This window comes from Pseudophryne corroboree, chromosome 5, assembly GCF_028390025.1.
Source record: "Pseudophryne corroboree isolate aPseCor3 chromosome 5, aPseCor3.hap2, whole genome shotgun sequence".
In the NCBI taxonomy this organism is placed as follows: Eukaryota; Metazoa; Chordata; class Amphibia; order Anura; family Myobatrachidae; genus Pseudophryne; species Pseudophryne corroboree.
Genome location: NC_086448.1, coordinates 125,674,422 through 125,694,416, shown reverse-complemented (window position 1 = coordinate 125,694,416; position 19,995 = coordinate 125,674,422). Strand labels below are relative to the sequence as shown.

The 19,995-nt window shown below is 46.3% G+C and overlaps 1 protein-coding gene across 7 annotated transcripts in view; it reads right to left on the bottom strand.

Annotated features, from left to right (window-relative positions):
• Positions 1-653: 653 nt before the first annotated feature.
• STK31 (serine/threonine kinase 31) overlaps positions 654-19,995 on the bottom strand; it is a 783,847-nt gene continuing 764,505 nt past the window's right edge. For all 7 annotated transcript variants that reach the window (XM_063921681.1, XM_063921683.1, XM_063921684.1 and 4 more), the window contains one exon: positions 654-999. In XM_063921681.1, coding sequence (XP_063777751.1) covers positions 832-999 — 168 coding nt within the window. In that variant the 3' untranslated portion in view covers positions 654-831. The remainder of the gene's footprint in view (positions 1,000-19,995) is intronic.

Sequence of the window (19,995 nt, the reverse complement as noted above, 5' to 3'; positions counted from 1 at the left end):
GGAGGTGGGAAAAGCCTCTTGTGGGTATACTGCACTACTGGCTGCCTTGTGCGCACTGTTGGGCACCTCAGTTTTCTCCTTATTTCATACACTACACGCTTAAGCAAAGCAAATAACATTTTTGTATATTACATTCTTTTTGTAGCATATTGGGAAAAAATGGTTTTATTTCAATTTGAACATTATAAAGACTAACACAATTAGGAAGAAAATGTACTTACTGTTTACCTTGTTATTATTATGCAGTTGTATACTGAATGTTAGGTAGAAATTATGTAAAATCTAGGAATGAGTGGACTTGTTACAGTTTCTGGCCATTCCACAGGAACTAATGACACCCTGCTTGAAACAGCTCACAGAAAGTGAAGGTGCAGCACTAGTCTGTCAAGTAAATCCATAAAGGGCTATAGAGGACCTGTTCTATTCATATAATGGGGCAGATGTATTAAGCCTGGAGAAGTGATAAAGCACTGACAAGTGGAAGGTGATAACGCACCAGCCAATCAGCTCCTGTTAATTTACATATTGGAGCTGATTGGCTGGTGCATTATCACCTTGCACTTATCACTGCTTGATCACTTCTCCAAGCGTAATACATCTGCCCAATTGTGTCTACACACAGTAGCACTCAACACAAAAAAGGGACAAGGAAACCGCTTTCAAAGTATTTATGCCATTCAGATAAAGGAAAACAGAATCAATGAACAGAACACATATGAGCATAACATGAAAAAAGAAAAATGAGCATAACTTTTCTCAAACTACAGTTTTAAGAGTGTTAACCAGCTATTTGGCTGCAAAAAACATATGTGCTGGGCACACTTCAAGACATCAAGAACAGTCTGCTGGCGTATTCTCAGCAATCTCTTCACTTTTTTCTGGTGAAACAGTTGGGACATCAGCAGCAATCTGGAAATATTCATGAGCTTTGATCAGCTCAGCCGGCATGCGATGTCCGCAGCACACTAAGCGTGAAAGGAGATCTTTGGCTTTGGTATCCTGGAGTTGGTGAAACAGTAGCGTCGTAAGAGGTTACTAATCACATTAAAAATATTCACAACATATTTACAACAACTGAATAAGGCATATCATAGTGTGCATGGTAAAATACAAAAGTCAGTGGGGAGTTCAATAACCATATAAAAAGTCAAGTACTGTAAGTCTAAGCAGACCTCTAGAATCCTAGCAGTGGTGGTTTTCATGAACTGGGCCAGGAAGGCCTCTGGAAATAGTGAATGCTGGGGAAAGAGATGAGGGCATTTAAGATAATCCAGTACGCTACACATTGGGTTTCCCAGCCTAGGATGCCTTGGGGAGTTTGCATAACTATAATAAAGCATATATATATATATATATATATATAAAAATAAAAAAGCCAGTTTGTACAGATGTATCCTTTTACATCTTTGCTCTGTGCGCTACAAGTCGCGTTACACATAACACGTGAGTGCAGCATGCCTATATTCTGTGTGTGACTGCGAATGTATTTGCATACAAATTGCTATGCTACACTAACATTTCATTTCGGATGCAGATAGAGCTGCAATTACACATGGAATATAGGCATGCTGCATATTATTTTAATCAGCAGAATCTGCTTGTGTGTCCTAATACATTATTTTGCATCTAAGATGACGACCAGAGCAGGACAGAGAGACTGCATTCCTGTGTGGCATCCCACTACAGTAACAGGAAAAGGTATATAATAGAAAGTAGAATAACCCTCACCTACAATAGGGTGTAACAGACTGTGTAATGTCGAAGAACAAGCCTTAATGGGAGGAAGGAATGGCTCAGAATAAACAGCCTTTCTGAAGAGTTTTGTTATATGAACAGCTTCAGCAGAATGAGCATAACTTCTGCTAGTAGCACGTGACAAAATTATGCACAGACTCCCAGCGGTTGTTCCGCAAACCTGGTCAGCAGTATCCAGAAATAACCTTTGGTTGCTAAGAAATTCCCATATAAAGGACAGCTTTACCCTTGTAGAACATGAGATATGGAGACTGGTAGCAAACAGCTGCCAGCTCACAGATATATATATATATATATATATAAAACCAAGAAAACAACGTATACACAAAATTAAAGGTGAGTAAATGGAGGTGTATACAGAGACGACAATGTAGGATCTTCAGAAAAAAGCAAAAGCTGGATAATTAAAGGGTGGCCAAGTACAGCCGTCTCCACTTAAGAAAACCTGAAACAAAGCAATAACATAGAGAAGAAATCTGCCTGCATGAAGGGAACTTTAGGACAGACCTTTTTCGAGAACAGCATTGACAGAGGAGCAGAGATGAGATATTAAAAGCCCTCAGATGGAAACCCAGACTGACCTAAAGAAACGTCCTCCTCTGTTGCACCATGCTAAAATTAAGGCACAAGATTACCAATAAAGACATGATTTGGGCTAGTGTATCATTCAAGGCTTCCAAGATTTGCATGGTAAGATGGGAGAGGTTGGATTGATAACTCTATGGATAAAGCTTTCACCAAATTATAGCCCAGATTGAGGATGACTGTGACACTGTCATGAAATTCATACTTTAGTGAAGATCTGGGATGGTATCAGGCCAAAAGGAAACACTAAAAGCTGAAAGTAAAACCCCTGAAAGGCAAAAAGGTCCCCATGTATGAAAATGTATGCATCAAGAAATTCCCCTTCGCTCATCTGAACTCCATAATGAATTGCTCTCTCACAAGAAAATGCTTGTTGACTTTGGATTCCAAGTATTAACAGAAGGAAAATGGGATTTGAATACCTACCGGTAAATCCCTTTTTCGTAGTCCATAAGGGATACTGGGGTTCACTTAATATGATGGGTATAGAAGGGGTCCAAAGGAGCCAGTGCACTTTAAATTTCTTCAACTGGGTGTGCTGGCCCCTCCCCTCTATGCCCCCTCCCACAGGCAGTTATAATTAAAATAGTGCCCGAAGGAGAAAGGACATACTTGAGAGAAGGAACATAACAACGAGTGGTGAGATTCACACACCAGCACACCATAACATAAAACAACCAGCAACGGCTGGAACAAAACAGCAACAGCTGAACATGTAACTTTTGAAAAAGAAAAACCTGCAGAGAAGTTAATGCACAGAGGCGGGCACCAAGTATCCCTTATGGACTACGAGAAAGGGATTTACCGGTAGGTATTAAAATCCCATTTTCTCTGGTATCCATAAGGGATACTGGTGTTCACTTAATACAATGGGGATGTCACAAAGCATTCAGAACGGGCGGGGACATGCGGAGACGCCTGAAGTACCGCCTGCCCAAACTCTGTATCCTCTTTGGCCAGGGTATCAAACTTGTAGAACTTCACAAAGGTGTTCTTCCCCGACCAGGTAGCAGCTCGGCATAGTTGCAAGGCCGAGACTCCACGGGCAGCCGCCCTGGATGAACCCACCGATCTTGTAGAGTGGGCCTTCAGAGACTGTGGAACGTGCAAGGCTGCTGACACATAGGCCTGTTGGATAGTCAACCTATTCCAACGAGCAATGGACTGCTTAGAAGCAGGGCAACCCTTTTTCTGTTCATCATACAGCACGAACAAGGAATCCGTATTTCTGATCCGAGCCGTTCTCTTCACATAGACCTTCAAGGCTCTCACGGCATCTAACGACTCCAGAGGAGCAGATGTACCAGAACTTGACGGAACTACAATCAAGTGGAATGCAGAGACAACCTTTGACAGGAATTGCTGTCTAGTCCTGAGCTAGTACACCTTGCACAAAGGTCTGTACATCTGGCAACACTGCCAATTTCTTCTGGAAGATGGAGAGAGCTGAAATCTGGACCTTAATGCAACCCAGACGTAAGCCCTTGTCCACACCAGCCTGTAGGAAACGTCCGAAGTTGAACTCCGCAGGCGGGTACATGCGGTCCTCGCACCAGTAGACATATCTCCTCCAGATATGATAATAGTGTTTTGACGTTACAGGTTTTCTGGCCTGAACCATGGTTGCAATAACCTTCTTGGAAAGGCTTTTGCGAGCTAAGATGCTCTGCTCAACTTTCAAGCCGTCAAACGAAGTTGCCGTAAGTCCGGGTAGATGAACGGTCCCTGTTGCAGAAGATTTTTTCTCAGTGGCAGAGGCCAAGGGTCTGTCACGGACATGTACAGAAAATCTGCATACCATCCCTCCGAGGCCCATCTGGGGCAATCAGAATTGCCTGGACTCTTTGATTCCTGATTTGTTTGAGCACCCTCGGGAGCAACGGAATAGAAGGAAACAGGTAGTCCAACCGATAAGGCCAAGGACATGTCAGTGCATCTATTGCCCTCGGCTGAGGGTCCCTGGTTCTTGAGCAATACCAGCGAAGCTTCATGTTGAGTCGAGAAGCCATTATGTCTATCTGTGGGTGGTCTTCAGTATGCCGACTGACGGGATACCGGCGCACAGTATACCGGCGCCGGGATCCCGACAGCCGGCATACCGACACTTATTCTCCCTCGTGGCGGTCCACGACCCCCCTGGAGTGAGAATAAAATAGCGTGGCGCGGCGAGCGCAGCGAGCCTGCAAGGGGCTCATTTGCGCTCGCCACACTGTCGGTAAGCCGGCGGTCTGGCTCCCGGCGCCGGTATGCCGCCCCCGGGAGCCCGACCGCCGGCATATCGTAGTGAACCCCTATCTGTGGGCAGCCCCAAAAGTCGATGATCTGTTGAAACACTTGTTGGTGGAGACCCTGCTCTCCTGGGTGGAGATCGTGGCGACTGAGGAAGTCCGCTTCCCAGTTGTCCACACCAGGAATGAAGATGGCGGACATCGCTTTTGCATTCCTTTCTGCCCAATGGAGTATTTTTGATACCTCTCGCATGCAGGCTCTGCTCTTTGTCCCTACTTGTCGATTTATGTGAGCCACTGCCGTGGCGTTGTCCGACTGAACTTGGATCGCCCGATCCCTGAGCAGAGGAGAGGCCTGAAGCAGATCATTGTAGATCGCCCAAAGTTCTAGAACGTTGATTGGAAAAAGGGCTTCGTGGGTTGACCATCTGCCCTGGAACTGAGCCCCCTGGGTGACAGCTCCCCACCCTGAATCCCAAAACTGCAACCTTCAGGTAGGTTGGAGGACTGTAGCCACCACAGGAGGGAGATCCTGGCCTGAGGTGACAGCCGAATTATCCGGTGCATTTGAAGATGTGATCCGGACCACTTGCTCAGGATATCCAATTGAAAAGTTCTGGCATGGAACCTTCCGTATTGAATGGCTTCGTAGGAGGCTACCATCTTTCCCAACAACTTTATGCAAAGATTGATGGACATCCGAGTAGGCCGTAGGACTAGTCGTACCACCTCCTGAAGTGTTTTTGCTTTGTCCTATGGGAGGAACACTTTCTGGGCCACAGTATCCAGCCACATTCCCAGGAACAGGAGCCGCTGGGTTGGCTCCACGTGGGACTTCTGGAAATTGAGGATCCACCCATGGTGTGACAGAAGTTGGATAGTGCTGTCTATATGGAGCAATAAAAGCTCCCTGGATCTTGCCTTTATCAAGAGATCATCCAGATAATGGGTCAATATTGACCCCCTGGACCCGGAATTGGAACATCATCTCCGCTATCACCTTGGTGAATACCCTCGGGGCTGTGGATAGGCCGAAGGGAAGGACCTGGAACTGGTAGTGATCGTTCAGCAGGGCAAACCGCAGGTAATCCTGGTGAGGCGGCCAAATAGGGATATGGAGATAAGCGTCCTTTATATCCAGAGAGACCAGGAACTCCCGTTCCTCCAGGCCCACAATCACAGCTCTCAAGGATTCCATCTTGAACTTGAAAACCTTATGGTAAGGGTTCAAGGATTTCAGATTCAGAATGGGCCGTTCTGACCTGTCCGGTTTCGGCACGACAAACAGGTTGGAGTAGTAGCCCTCTCCCTGTTGTGGCAGTGGTACTGGAACAATGACCCTGGACTGGACCAATTTTAGGATAGCCTGTTGCAGCATAACCCGTATATCCTCCAAAGCTGGTAAGCCTGATTTGAAAAATCGTTGGGGAGGAGCACTATCGAACTCCAGCTTGTAGTCCTAGGAAATGAGGTCCCTTACCCAGGTATCCTGGCAGGATCCATCCCAGATGCGGCTGAAGTGGCACAGAGGAGCTCCCACCTCGAGGTCTCCTCGGGGTGGGGAAGCACCGTCATGCTGAGGCTTTTGTGGAATCTGCACTGGTGCTTGGTTCCTGGGAAACAGCAGCAGCTGGTTTTCTTGACTTACCTCTGGTGCCTCGTGCTGCATTGGAGGCACCTCTGGCTCTTGATCTGAACCTGGTCGTCGGAAAGGACTGGCTGGACGGACCCGGGTAGGAACGTCTAGCCAGCTGGGCCCCTAAGGGGAGAAACGTGGATTTTCCTGCAATGACCTTAGAAATCCATTTATCTAATTCTACCCCAAAGAGCCACTCCCCTGAGAAAGGGAGACACTAAACACTGCGCTTGGAATCTGCGTCCGCAATCCACTGACACAGCCACAAAGTTCTGCGCACCGGCACGGCCATGGTAGTAGTCCTAGCATTAATAGTGCCTATTTCCTAGAGAAAGCCACACAACACGCGTGTAGTGTCTTGAATGTGTTTGAGGAGGGTCACCGTAGTGACGAGGGGCATATCCCCCGCAAGGCCTTCTTGAATTTGAGTCGCCCAGGTATGGATGGCATGAGACATCCAGCAACCCGCTATCACAGGTCTTTGTGATACGCCCGCCGCTGTGTAAATAGACTTTAGTGTAGTTTCTATTTTCCTGTCCTGACCTTCTTAGATAGGCGGGAAACTGAGACAACGGCTGGGGGTTCTTCCCAATGTTTCCTACCTTCCGATGTAAATGAGAAAGAGCGTGAAAACCTCTTTGTAACCTGATATCTTTTATCAGGAGTTTTCCAGGCTTGTTTAACAACCTCATCTAGTTCCATAGAATCAGGGAAGGTTATGTTAAGCTTCTTCTGCGCTAAGAAAAACATCTGCAGTGCAGCAGCGTCTTCCATTTTTTTTATTTTTAATACATCCCAGATAGCAAGAATGAGGGGCTCAATACCCTGTGCAGAAGTGGAATCTTCTACATCAGGTTCCAATTCCTTCCCCTGACTATAATCATCAAATTCTGAGAGTAGAGCAGGCAGCCCACGTTTAAGAGGCCCTGAACTAGTGAGGAAGGGGGGGGGGGGGGGGGGGGCTGTCTTTCAACAGCCTTAGCAGCCAGGTCTGCAACAGCCTATTGCAGTTGTTGTGTTGTCTGTTTATTAGTATTGAGTTGAGATGACATGTCATAGTCTTTATGGCAGCGAGCCAGGATGGCTCCTGACCCTCCCCCCCGGTCTCCATACTAACTTGGGAAGACTGACTGCATTGGTCACATGATAGCGAACCAGTGGTAGAAGGGGAGAATCTGGTGTGACAAACCTTGCATACTGCGTGTTTGACCATAATTACAGTAACACACACACACACACACACACACACACACACACACACACACACACACACACACAGACCAGTACAATAACAAGCCTGCCCTTACTGAGTGTGAGATGGAGACCTACATTGAGAGGAGGACAGCACACCCCAGCCTTGCAGACATAGAAATCTGCAGGCTGAATATCGTTTTATCAGAGTAAAAACCGGATTACTTGTACTATTCTGGACATTAGATTGTGTACAATAGCAGCTCTCCCCCTTGTAATACATTCCTGTACCAGTTTCCTGTGTATCCCGGAGTGTCTGGAGGAGCTGAGTGTCCTTGCTACTGCAGCACTGGGCAGAGGAAGGTGCCAAAATGCTGCTGGTCCCGCTCAGGAAGCTCCCCCCCCTGTAATGGTGCCGGAGCCACAGAGAATATCTATACTGGCAAAGTCTCCCTATCATGTGCAAACATCACAGAGGCTGCTAGTTTGCACTACCGCTACCAGTGTACACGGGGAGGCTATAGCGGGTCCCCCCGTGGAGGGTCCGTATACCGCACCAAGAACCAGGGGACCCCCCTAGCGGGGCGCTCGGTTTGTACTCACCACTGATGTCACCTTCAGGCTTTGTTAGGGGTGTGCGGCGTGCTGCGATGGCGACCGCCAAGGCGCAGTGCCCCGCGGAACTAACAACCTCTCAGGACGGTGGTCCTGCAGCGGGGATGCGGCTCTGACACCTTACAGAGGCCGGTGACCATTTCCCACCTAACTCCCATGGTGCAGGTATGCTGTTGCCCAGACAGTATACCCAAAATAATAAAGTTTATTAAAAGAAACGGAAGAAAAATCCTCTGGAGCTCCCAGAGTGTGCATCCTCTCCTGAGGGCACTTTTTTCTAAACTGCCTGTGGGAGGGGGCATAGAGGGGAGGAGCCAGCACACCTAGTTGAAGAAATTTAAAGTGCGCTGGCTCCTTTGGGCCCCTTCTATATCCCATCATATTAAGTGAACCCCAGTATCCCTTATGGATGCCAGAGAAACATATTTAAGACAGAAAAATACTCACTCCTCAGATTATACAGCTGAGTCCTTCCTTACCTAGCCTCCGTACGTAATGAGTTACAGCAACTTCCTGACGGAAAGGCCTGGTTGGGCCGATACGCGCAGGAGTACCAGCACTCTACATGCATACATTGCAGAGTGACACCTAACTCTTGCAGCTCTGGAGCACCCTGCTGGATGATTCAGACCACATTCACCCGCAGCCGGCAGAGCAGTGATCATGTGACCACCATAATTGGCCTGGGAAGTGTTAGGACACAGACCACAGAAACAGCAAGCAGCTGACAACACCTGCTGTGAAGTGGGACTCAGGCAGATGCTGGGACACCTGGAGGAGAACCAGAAAGTAAGACTCCGTAAGAGAAGGGGGTGCCTAGCAGCAAGTTCCACTTGGATTTAAGGCTAGCAACAACCCCTACCCAGGCAGCAGCTGCATCTCACTGGGCACAGGCATCAGGGGATGCTTGCAAAAACGCAAACCACTGATTGCTTGTCCCTTGAGAGGGCAGCATGTCCCGATACTTGTTCTCTCCAGACAGTTCCCCCACCTGTACACCTAGAGCTACCCAGAGAAGACTCACGCATTAGCAACAGGAGCCACTTCAAACATCAGGAGCTTTCTGTCCTCTGCACAGACTTTTACTTACAAAACAACTTTGCATTAACCCATTTAAGTTGTTGGACACCACCCTCTAAGAAACATTTTTCTTGAACATGAATTAATACCTACCTGCATATAACTTCATCATTACTGACATTGTCCAAATTGATTCAACCTTACAAGACAGTGGGTAAAGGAGGTAAAAGTTTTTTTTTAGGTATATAAGCTAAAGGATAAAAACAAAGGCAGAATAATAAGACTAAAGACAGATACTGGGAGTCTTGTTGAGAAAGACAATTAATCATCTTAATTATTTTTGCTCAGTATTCATTACTGAAAGAGAGGGGAAGGGGCCACAGTTAAGTTGCAGGGAGATTCAGAAAAATTAAACAAGTACATATACATAGGAGAAGGTCCTAACAAAACTCTCAAAACTGAAAGTGGATAAATCAATGGGGCCAGATGGGATACATTCAAGGATACTAAAGGAGCTTAAAGGGGTGCAGGCAGCACCATTAACAGAATTATTCAACCAGTCACTAGCAACAGGGGTAATTCCAGAGGACTAAAAAAGAGCAACCTAGTCCCACTGCACAAAAGTGGAAGCAAGGAACTACCGACCAGTGAGCCTTACATCAGTAGTAGGGAAATTGATGGAAACACCCTTAAAAGAAAGAGTTGTAGATTATCTCAAATCCATCAATTTACAGGATCCCAAACAGCATGGATTCACTGGGGGAAAATCATGTCAAACAAACCTTATTGACTTTTTTGACTGTGACTAAAGTAATAAATAAAGGTGGGGCTGTAGATATAGCTTATCTAGACTTTAGTAAGACTTCTGACACTGTCCCACACCAAAGACTGCTAAATAAACTTGAAAGCCTGGAATTGGATACTAAGATGGTTGAATTGATAAAATCTTGGTTGCAGAATAGAAAACAGAGAGTTGTAGTAAATGGACTGCATTCACAGGAGGGAAATGTTACCAGTGGAGTACCCAAAGGATCTGTACATGGACCAGTGTTTTTTAATATCTTTACTGATGATATTGCAAATAGGGAAAGTATGCCTTTTTGCAGATGACACAAAGGTATGCAACAGGGTAGACACACCGGGAGGGATAAAACTAATGACTGAGGATCCAAGTAGACTAGAGGAATGGTCAAGAGCGTGACAATTACAGTTTAATGCCAAAACATGCAAAATCATGCACTTGGGTCTCAAAAATCCAAAGGCTAAATATAGTAATTAATGGCACTATATAGGAAACTACTGAGGAGGAAAGGGATCTAGGAGTCTATTTCAGGTGACTTAACGGCAGGTAAGCAATATAACAAAGTAATGAGGAAGGCTAGTCAGATGCTTGGGTGCATAGGGAGACGAAGCAGCAGCAGAAAGAAGTAATAATGCAATTGTATAGGTCATTGGTACAGCCTCATCTAGAATACTGTGTTCAATTCTGGAGGCCATATCTTCAGAAGGATATTAATATATTAGAGAGTGTACAAAGAATGGCAACTAAAATGGTGCATGGTCTACATCACAAAACATACCTAGAAAGACTAAATAAATCTCAATATGTATAGTTTGGAGCAGAGAAGGGAAAGGAGGGACATGATAGAGACTTTCAATTATATTAAGGGTTTTAACAAAGTCCAGGAGGGAAACATTCTTCAAATGAAGAGAAGTATTAGAACACGAGGACATGCACTGAAACGGAGAGGTAGGTTCAGGGGAAATTTGAGGAAAAAATAAGATTTTAAACCTACCGGTAAATCTATTTCTCCTAGGCGGTAGAGGATGCTGGGGACTCCGTAAGGACCATGGGGTATAGACGGGCTCCGCAGGAGATAGGGCACCTAAAAAGAACTTTGACTATGGGTGTGCACTGGCTCCTCCCTCTATGCCCCTCCTTCAGACCTCAGTTAGAGAACTGTGCCCAGAGGAGATGGACAATACAAGGCAGGATTTAGCAATCCAAGGGCAAGATTCATACCAGCCCACACCAATCATACCATGTAACCTGGAACATACATAACCAGTTAACAGTATGAACAAACGACAGTAACGGTCCAAGACCGATGTCAACTGTAACATAACCCTTATGTAAGCAACAACTATATACAAGTCTTGCAGAGTTTCCGCACTGGGATGGGCGCCCAGCATCCTCTACGGACTAGGAGAAATAGATTTACCGGTAGGTTTAAAATCTTATTTTCTCTTACGTCCTCGAGGGTGCTGGGGACTCCGTATGGACCATGGGGTTTATACCAAAGCATCCAATCGGGCGGGAGAGTGCGTACGACTCTGCAGCACCGACTGAGCAAACGCTAGGTCCTCATCAGCCAGGGTATCAAACTTGTAGAATTTAGCAACCGCTCGGCAAAGTTGTAATGCCGAGACGCCTCGGGCAGCCGCCCAAGAAGAGCCCACCTTCCTAGTGGAATGAGCCTTAACCGAATTTGGTACCGGCAATCCAGCCGTAGAGTGAGCCTGCTGAATCGTATTACAGATCCAGCGAGCAATAGTCTGCTTCGAAGCAGGAGCGCCAATCTTATTGGCCGCATACAGGACAAACAGAGCCTCTGTTTTCCTAATTCTAGCCGTCCTGGCTACATAAATTTTTAAGGCCCTGACTACGTCCAGGGATCTGGAATCCTCCAGGTCACTTGTAGCCACAGGCACCACAATAGGTTGATTCATATGGAACGAAGAAACCACTTTAGGCAAAAATTGCGGACGTGTCCTCAATTAAGCTCGATCCACATGAAAAATCAAGTAGGGGCTCTTGTGTGACAAAGCCGCCAATTCTGATACTCGCCTTGCTGATGCTAAGGCCAACAACATGACCACCTTCCAGGTAAGAAATTTCAACTCAACCTTGTTAAGCGGTTCAAACCAGTGTGATTTTAGGAACTGCAACACCACGTTCAGGTACCATGGTGCCACTGGAGGCACAAAAGGGGGCTGGATGTGCAGCACTCCCTTTACAAACGTCTGGACTTCTGGAAGAGAAGCCAATTCCTTCTGAAAGAAAATCGAGAGGGCCGAAATCTGTTCCTTAACAGAGCCTAATTTCAGGCCCATATCCACTCCTGTCTGTAGGAAGTGGAGAAGACGACCCAGATGAAAATCTTCCGTAGGTGCATTCTTGGTCTCACACCAAGACACATACTTTGTGTAATAATGTTTTATCGCCACCTCCTTCCTAGCCTTTATTAAAGTAGGGATAACCTCTTCCGGAATCCCCTTTTTCGATAGGATTCGGCGTTCAACCGCCATGCCGTCAAACGTAACCGCGGTAAGTCTTGAAATACACAGGGCCCCTGCTGCAACAGGTCTTCCCTCAGAGGAAGAGGCCAGGGATCTCCTGTGAGCATCTCTTGTAGATCCGAGTACCAGGCCCTTTGAGGCCAGTCTGGGACAACGAGTATCGTCTGTACTCTTCTTCGTCTTATGATCCTCAACACTTTTGTGATGAGAGGAAGAGGAGGAAACACGTAGACCGATTTGAACACCCACGGTGTTACCAGAGCGTCTACTGCTACTGCCTGAGGGTCCCGAGACCTGGCGCAATACCTCCGAAGTTTTTTGTTGAGGCGTGACGCCATCATGTCTATTTGAGGAGTTCCCCAAAGACGTGTTACGTCTGCAAAGACTTCTTGATGAAGTCCCAACTCTCCTGGATGGAGATCGTGTCTGCTGAGGAAGTCTGCTTCCCAGTTGTCCACTCCCGGAATGAAGACAGCCGACAGAGCGCTTACATGATTTTCCGCCCAGCGAAGGATCCTTGTGGCTTCCGCCATCGCGACTCTGCTTCTTGTCCCGCCTTGGCGGTTCACATGAGCCACTGCTGTGACATTGTCTGATTGAATCAGAACCGGTAGGTCTCGAAGAAAACTCTCCGCTTGTCGAAGGCCGTTGTAAATGGCCCTGAGTTCCAACACATTGATGTGTAGACAGGACTCCTGGTCTGACCAAAGACCCTGAAATTTTTTCCCGTGTGTGACCGCTCCCCATCCTCGGAGGCTCGCATCCGTGGTAACCAGGATCCAATCCTGAATTCCGAACCTGCGACCCTCCAGGAGGTGAGCACTTTGCAACCACCACAGGAGGGACACTCTGGTCCCTGGGGACAGAGTTATTTTCCGATGTAAGTGCAGATGGGACCCGGACCACTTGTCCAGAAGGTCCCATTGAAAAGTCCTTGCATGGAACCTTCCGAAGGGAATGGCCTCGTAGGCCACCACCATTTTCCCCAGAACTCGAGTGCATTGGTGAACTGACACCCTTTTCGGTTTTAGCAGGTCTCTGACCATGTTCTGGATGTCTTGGGCTTTCTCTATTGGGAGGAAGACCTTCATTTGTTCCGTATCCAGTATCATACCTAGGAACGGTAGTCGAGTTGTCGGAATCAACTGTGACTTCGGTAGATTTAGAATCCAACCGTGTTGCTGGAGCACTCTGAGAGAGAGCGCCACACTGCTCAGCAATTTCTCCCTTGATCTCGCTTTTATCAGGAGATCGTCCAAGTATGGGATAATTGTGACTCCATGCTTGCGCAGGACCACCATCATTTCCGCCATTATCTTGGTGAAAATCCTCGGGGCCGTGGAGAGTCCAAACGGCAACGTCTGAAATTGGTAATGACAATCCTGTACAGCGAATCTCAGGTATTCCTGATGGGGGGCATATATGGGGACATGAAGGTACGCATCCTTTATGTCCAGAGACACCATAAACTCCCCCTCCTCCATGTTGGCTATTATCACTCTGAGAGATTCCATTTTGAATTTGAATCTTTTTATGTACAGGTTTAGGGATTTCAGATTCAAAATAGGTCTGACCGAACCGTCCGGTTTCGGGACCACAAATAGGGTTGAGTAGTGACCTCTTCCCTGCTGGTGCAGGGGAACCTTGATTATCACTTGCTGTATACACAGCGTTTGAATTGCAGCTAACACTATATCCCTTTAGGATTTGGAAGCTGGTAGGGCCGATTTGAAAAATCGGCGCGGGGGCACCTCCTCGAATTCCAATTTGTAACCCTGGGAAACTATTTCCAACACCCAGGGATTCAGGTCCGAACTGACCCAGGCCTGACTGAAAAGTCAAAGACGTGCCTCCACCGGTGCGGACTCCCTCAGGGGAGCCCCAGCGTCATGCTGTGGGTTTTGGAGCAGCCGGGGAGGACTTTTGTTCCTGGGCACCTGCCGAAGCAGGTGCTCTCTTGCCTATGCCCTTACCTCTGGCGAGGAAAGATGATCCCCGACCTCTTTTGGACTTGTGCGACCGAAAGGACTGCATCTGATAGGGTGTTACTTTCTTTTGCTGTTGGGGAATATATGGTAAAAAATTTGATTTACCTGCTGTAGCTGTGGAAACCAGGTCCGTCAGCCCATCCCCAAACAATACATCACCCTTATAGGGTAGTACTTCCATATGTTTTTTGGAATCCGCATCACCCGTCCATTGGCGAGTCCATAAGGTTCTTCTCGCTGAGACAGACATGGCATTGGCCCTAGAAGCTAGCAATCCAATGTCCCTTTGAGCATCCCTCATAAATAAGACTGCGTCTTTAATATGGGCTAGAGTTAGGAATATAGTATCCTTATCCATATTATCAAATTGATCTGTCAGCTCATCTGTCCAAGCTGCAATTGCGCTACACACCCATGCTGACGCAATTGTCGGTCTTAGCACAGCACCCGTATGAGAATAAATACACTTTAAGGTAGTTTCTTGCCTGCGATCTGCAGGGTTCTTAAGGGCTGCTGTGTCAGGAGACGGTAGCCCCACTTTCTTGGACAAGCGCGTCACGGCCTTGTCCACAGTGGGGGGGTGATTCCCAAATCTCCCTGTCCTGCTTAGGGAAGGGGTATGCCATATAAATTCTTTTGGGGATCTGCGGTCTCTTATCCGGAGTCTCCCAAGCTTTTCCAAAGAAATCATTCAATTCATGAGATGTGGGAAAGTTAATAATCTGTTTCTTTTCCTTAAACATGTGTACCCTTGTGTCGGGGACCGAGGGTTCATCCACAATATGCAACACATCCCTTATTGCCACAATCATACACTGAATGGTTTTAGTCACCCTAGGGTGCAATTTTACTTCGTCATAGTCGACACTGGAATCAGAATCCGTGTCGGTAGTAGTGTCTTATGTTAAGGGACGCTTTTGAGACCCCGACGTGCCCTGTGAGTCGGTCCAATCCGAGGATTGACCCCCTGATGTCCCCCCTAATTCAGCCTTATCAAGCCTTTTATGTAAAGATGTCACACTTGCATTCAACATATGCCACATGTCCATCCAATCTGGAGTCGGCACAACCGACGGGGACACACCACTCATTTGCTCCACCTCCTGCTTGGAGAAGCCTTCCGCCTCAGACATGTCGACACACACGTACCGACACCCCACACACACAGGGATTAACCTATAAGGGGACAAAACCCCAACCAGGCCCTAAGGAGAGACAGAGAGAGAGTATGCCAGCACACACCAGCGCTTAAAAACACTGGAAAAAATATGTCCAGATAGCTCTTTTCTATATATAATATGCCAATTCCCACTCACTGCGTCGCTAATGTGCCCCCCTCCTCTTTTTTCCAGCCTGTGAAGTTCAGCAGGGGAGAGACCAGGGAGCCAGCGTCTCATGCAGCTTCTGTGGAGAAAATGGCGCTGGTTAGTGCTGAGGATCAAGCCCCGCCGACCCGACGGCGGGCTTCGGTCCCAGTGATTTTTCAATAAAAATGGCGGGGGATCATAGATTTACTGCCTCCGCAGCCTAATCAATCTGTATTTGCCCAAATGTGAGGTTTATTGCTGCCCAGGGCGCCCCCCCCTGCGCCCTGCACCCTTCAGTGCTGCTCTGTGTGTGTGTGACTGGGAGCAATGGCGCGCAGGTCACTGCTGCGCGCCTTACCTCATGAAGATCTGATGTCTTCTGCCTTCTCTATCCGGCTTCTATCTTCGGCGGCGCGGCTTCGGGACGAACCCCAGGTGAGACCTGTGTTCCGACTCCCTCTGGAGCTAATGGTGTCCAGTAGCCTTAGAAGCAGTGCCCAACTTGACAAGCCAGCTCTGCTTCTCTCTCCTCGGTCCCACGATGCAGGGAGCCTGTTGCCAACAGGACTCCCTGAAAATAAAAAACCGAACAAAATTCTTCTTCAACAGAAAACTCTGGAGAGCTCTCTGCAGTGCACCCATTCTCCTCTGGGCACAAGATCTAACTGAGGTCTGGAGGAGGGGCATAGAGGGAGGAGCCAGTGCACACCCATAGTCAAAGTTCTTTTTAGGTGCCCTATCTCTTGCGGAGCCCGTCTATACCCCGTGGTCCTTACGGAGTCCCCAGCATCCTCTAGGACGTAAGAGAAATTACTTCACAGATAGGGTAGTGGACAAGTTGAATAGCCTTTTATCAGAGGTGGTAGAGGCTAAGACAGTAGAGCAATTTAAACATGCAAAGAATACACACAAGGATATCCTTACAAAGAAATAAGGATCAAACAAGGTTTGAGGTAAAAATATGGTAAAAAAAGGGGCAGACTAGATGGGCCAAGTGGTTCTAATCTGCCGTCAAATTCTGTGCGTCTACGTGGTTGAGTCTCATTTTTGCTGACTTTTAACTTCCGTCAATTAATGTTTGAATTTATTGTGGTGGGGGGTTACTTTTTGTTTTGCTTATCCTAGCGTAATTTTTGTTTCTGCATGTTCTATATTAACTATTTTCTGTAATTTACTGGTGTTGTCGTCGGCTGGCAGCTACTCTGTGCATCCCGTTCTGCCTTGTCTGGGGGAGGCACGTTAAATGCCACCATTTTAGCCCTCTGCTCCTCCACGGATGTAACTGGCTGGACACCGCCTCTGCTTTTTACTCTCCATTCCTGCTGGTGGAAGGGTTCACTGGCTCCTCAGCTATTGTGTAACTTGGCTGGTATCCCTGGTGCTCTTTTCCCTTCCGCTGGACTCAGGTGGGTGCCCGCTCCTTCCTTGCTTGAATTGCCTGTCCACAATGTTGACTGACTTTTATTTTGTGCCCTGTTTGGCTCTCTTGCTGTAGCCTGGATAGCCACCAACCTTTGCTGTTACTTCCTGGGAAAATCAGGGCAAACTGCAGGTGCTAGATTTGCCGCCTTGCGAAAAAGCTGTCCCTGGTGGCAGCAAAACGCATCCATGGCATGGGTGTTCACCCCCGGAGTGTTTACCAACTGAATTTTATACACCGCTGCCAGTGAGGAGCTTATCAGTGCTGTTTTATTTCAGCATTCATTCCTATTTACATTAAGGAACTACTAGCCAGCATTTGAGTGCCTGTGTACTGTATGAGGAACATCCTTACAGCTCCACAGTTACAAGCAGTGAGAACTTTTGAAAGCACAGTGAGCCACGGAAGCTTCTGTACAGCCTATTGCTGCAGCATGTGCATTTGGAATAACCTTTTCATGAAAGCCATATGCTGGAATAAGAGTACGACTCTATATTCTGAGCCAATCATTTGAGGTCACAAGCCGCGATAACTTTGATCACAATTAGTGATGAGACATTTTACAAGACTCTAGGAGCACCCTTCTTTGTGCTCATGAATGTTCCTAGGTAATAAAAGTATTTAAATATTCTAAGGCTCTTTCTCTGGACTTTTTTTTTTATGAGATATTAAAAGTGGATACTTTTCATTTTTCAGTTTGTTACTAGTTGAAGTAATAACTTTATTATCAATTTGTATCCGTTTTATTGCATATGCATGGTTTAATAAGTGCAATTGCTATTACCATTTTTATCACAGACTCAGGGGAGTTTAGCTTTTAATTTGTATTGTGTTTAGTTGTTTCATAAATAAATGTTATTAATTTCAATGTGTGGTTTGGTTTCCTGAGTATTCCACCAGCGCTAAGCATTTCTTTGTACTATGAGTGCTTTTTAAGGGGACTGGCATTTTCCAAATGCTTCTAGCAGCAGGTGTGTTACATCTGGATTACCATATTGTCGGAAATACTGGGTGATTAGTAATTTACAGTATATACTTAAATAATGATATGCCATTCTCTTAGAGTGCTCTTCACTTGGCTCCATCTTGTGAAGAGGTTTTTCTTCACCATGAAAAGGATCCAGCACTGTTCTCTTCTGTGGACATCCAGGACTTTTTGTGTTGTTGAGCACACGAGTGCATTCTTTTCTTCAAAAAATGTACCAAACTGTTAATTTGGCCACTCCTAAGGTTCCAACTACCTCTCTTATGGATTTTCGTTTTTCAGCCTAAGGATGGCCTCTATCACTTGCATTGAGATCTCCGTTGACAGCATCTTGTGGGTTCAAATAAAAATGTCACAACTGGAAACAACTCTTGGCCTTTTGCCTGATTAACTGATAGAGAAACAACAAAGTAATAGCCTACACCTGTCCATGAAACAGCTTTTGAGTCAAATGTCCAATTACGTTAGGTCCCTTTTATAAGAGAGGGCTACATATTAAACAGCTATAACACCTAAACGCTTCCTCCAGTTTGGATGTGAATATCTTCACATTAAAGCTGGTAGTCCGCACTTCAAAATCATATTCATTATATAACTAACTTGATTATGTTTTGGTATACAGATAAAATAAAAATAATAGTGCCAGTGTCCAAATAAATATGGACTTAGCTATAGGTGAATATCAAAATAGGGCATTTTACAAGGGCTGATACTGAGTTGCAGGCAATGCAGATGTTCATGTAAATTAGGGATTATAAATAACTAAAAAGCTGCACATGCATCCCACGGTGTCTGCGTACAGATTTGCAGGAACAATTGGGCTGCACTGACTAAACCGATGCAAGTAGATATTAAGCCTGGTGTGTTATGGGAGTGTCACTGGCATGATGCAGTAGTGACTGCAAACTCAGATGCTTAATCGCGTATATTGGAGGTCATACTCTGCATATAGCCTGGGGTTGGTGCAAATCTTTTCGATAATTGCAGCTGCAGATGCACAAAGTCAGCACCTCAGCCACAGACAAGACTACGGAAAAAAACACAGCAGTGTAGACTCAGAATCAGTCCCCAAGTGTGTGCTTCACCTGCAGAGTACTTTTCTCTCTCTCTCTTTGTTTGATCACTGGCCAAATAAAATATTGGATCCCATGATATACACCAAACAGCCAAAACATTAAAACCACTGACAGGTGAAGTGAATAACATTGATTATCTTTTTACAATAGCACCTGCCAAAGGTACAGTCAGTTCTTGAAGTTGATGTGTTAGAAGCAGGAAAAATGGGCAAGCAACATGGTCAGAGAATCATCATAACAAAAGGTTTTGTGGGGGTGTTCCCGGTATGGACTGTGGTTAGTACCTATCAAAAGTGGCCCAAGGTAGAACAACTGGTGAACTGGCAATATGTGGTCATGGGTGCCTAACGCTCACTGATGTGTGTGTGGGGAGCAAAGGCTAGCCTGTCTGGTCCGATCCCACAGAGGAGCTACTGTAGCATAAACTGCTGAAAATGTTAATGCTGGTTACGATAGAAAGGTGTCAGAATACAGTGCATTGCAGCTTGCTAGGTATAGGGCTGCAGAGCCACAGACCAGACAGAATACCCACGCTGACTCCTGTCTACCTTTGAAGGCACTTACAATGGGAACGTAAGCGTCAGAACTAGGGATGGCCATCGGTAGGTTATCCATCAATGGTACCATTGATTGATAACCTTGATGGTGTAAAATCATCTATAAAGAAACCATTGATGGTTTTACCCATTGATAGTCACCCCTGCATTACTGCTTCAGGGGTGTCAGGGGCAGGTCTAAGCTCTGTGGCCTGACACTATGAGGGAAAAAAAAAATTGGTGGCACTAAACCATTGATGGTGGGAAACCATCTGGTTCTCCCCCATCGATGGTAAAAGTATTTGACATTGGTCATAGACCATCAATGATTTTGAATCATCGATGGTTGATGG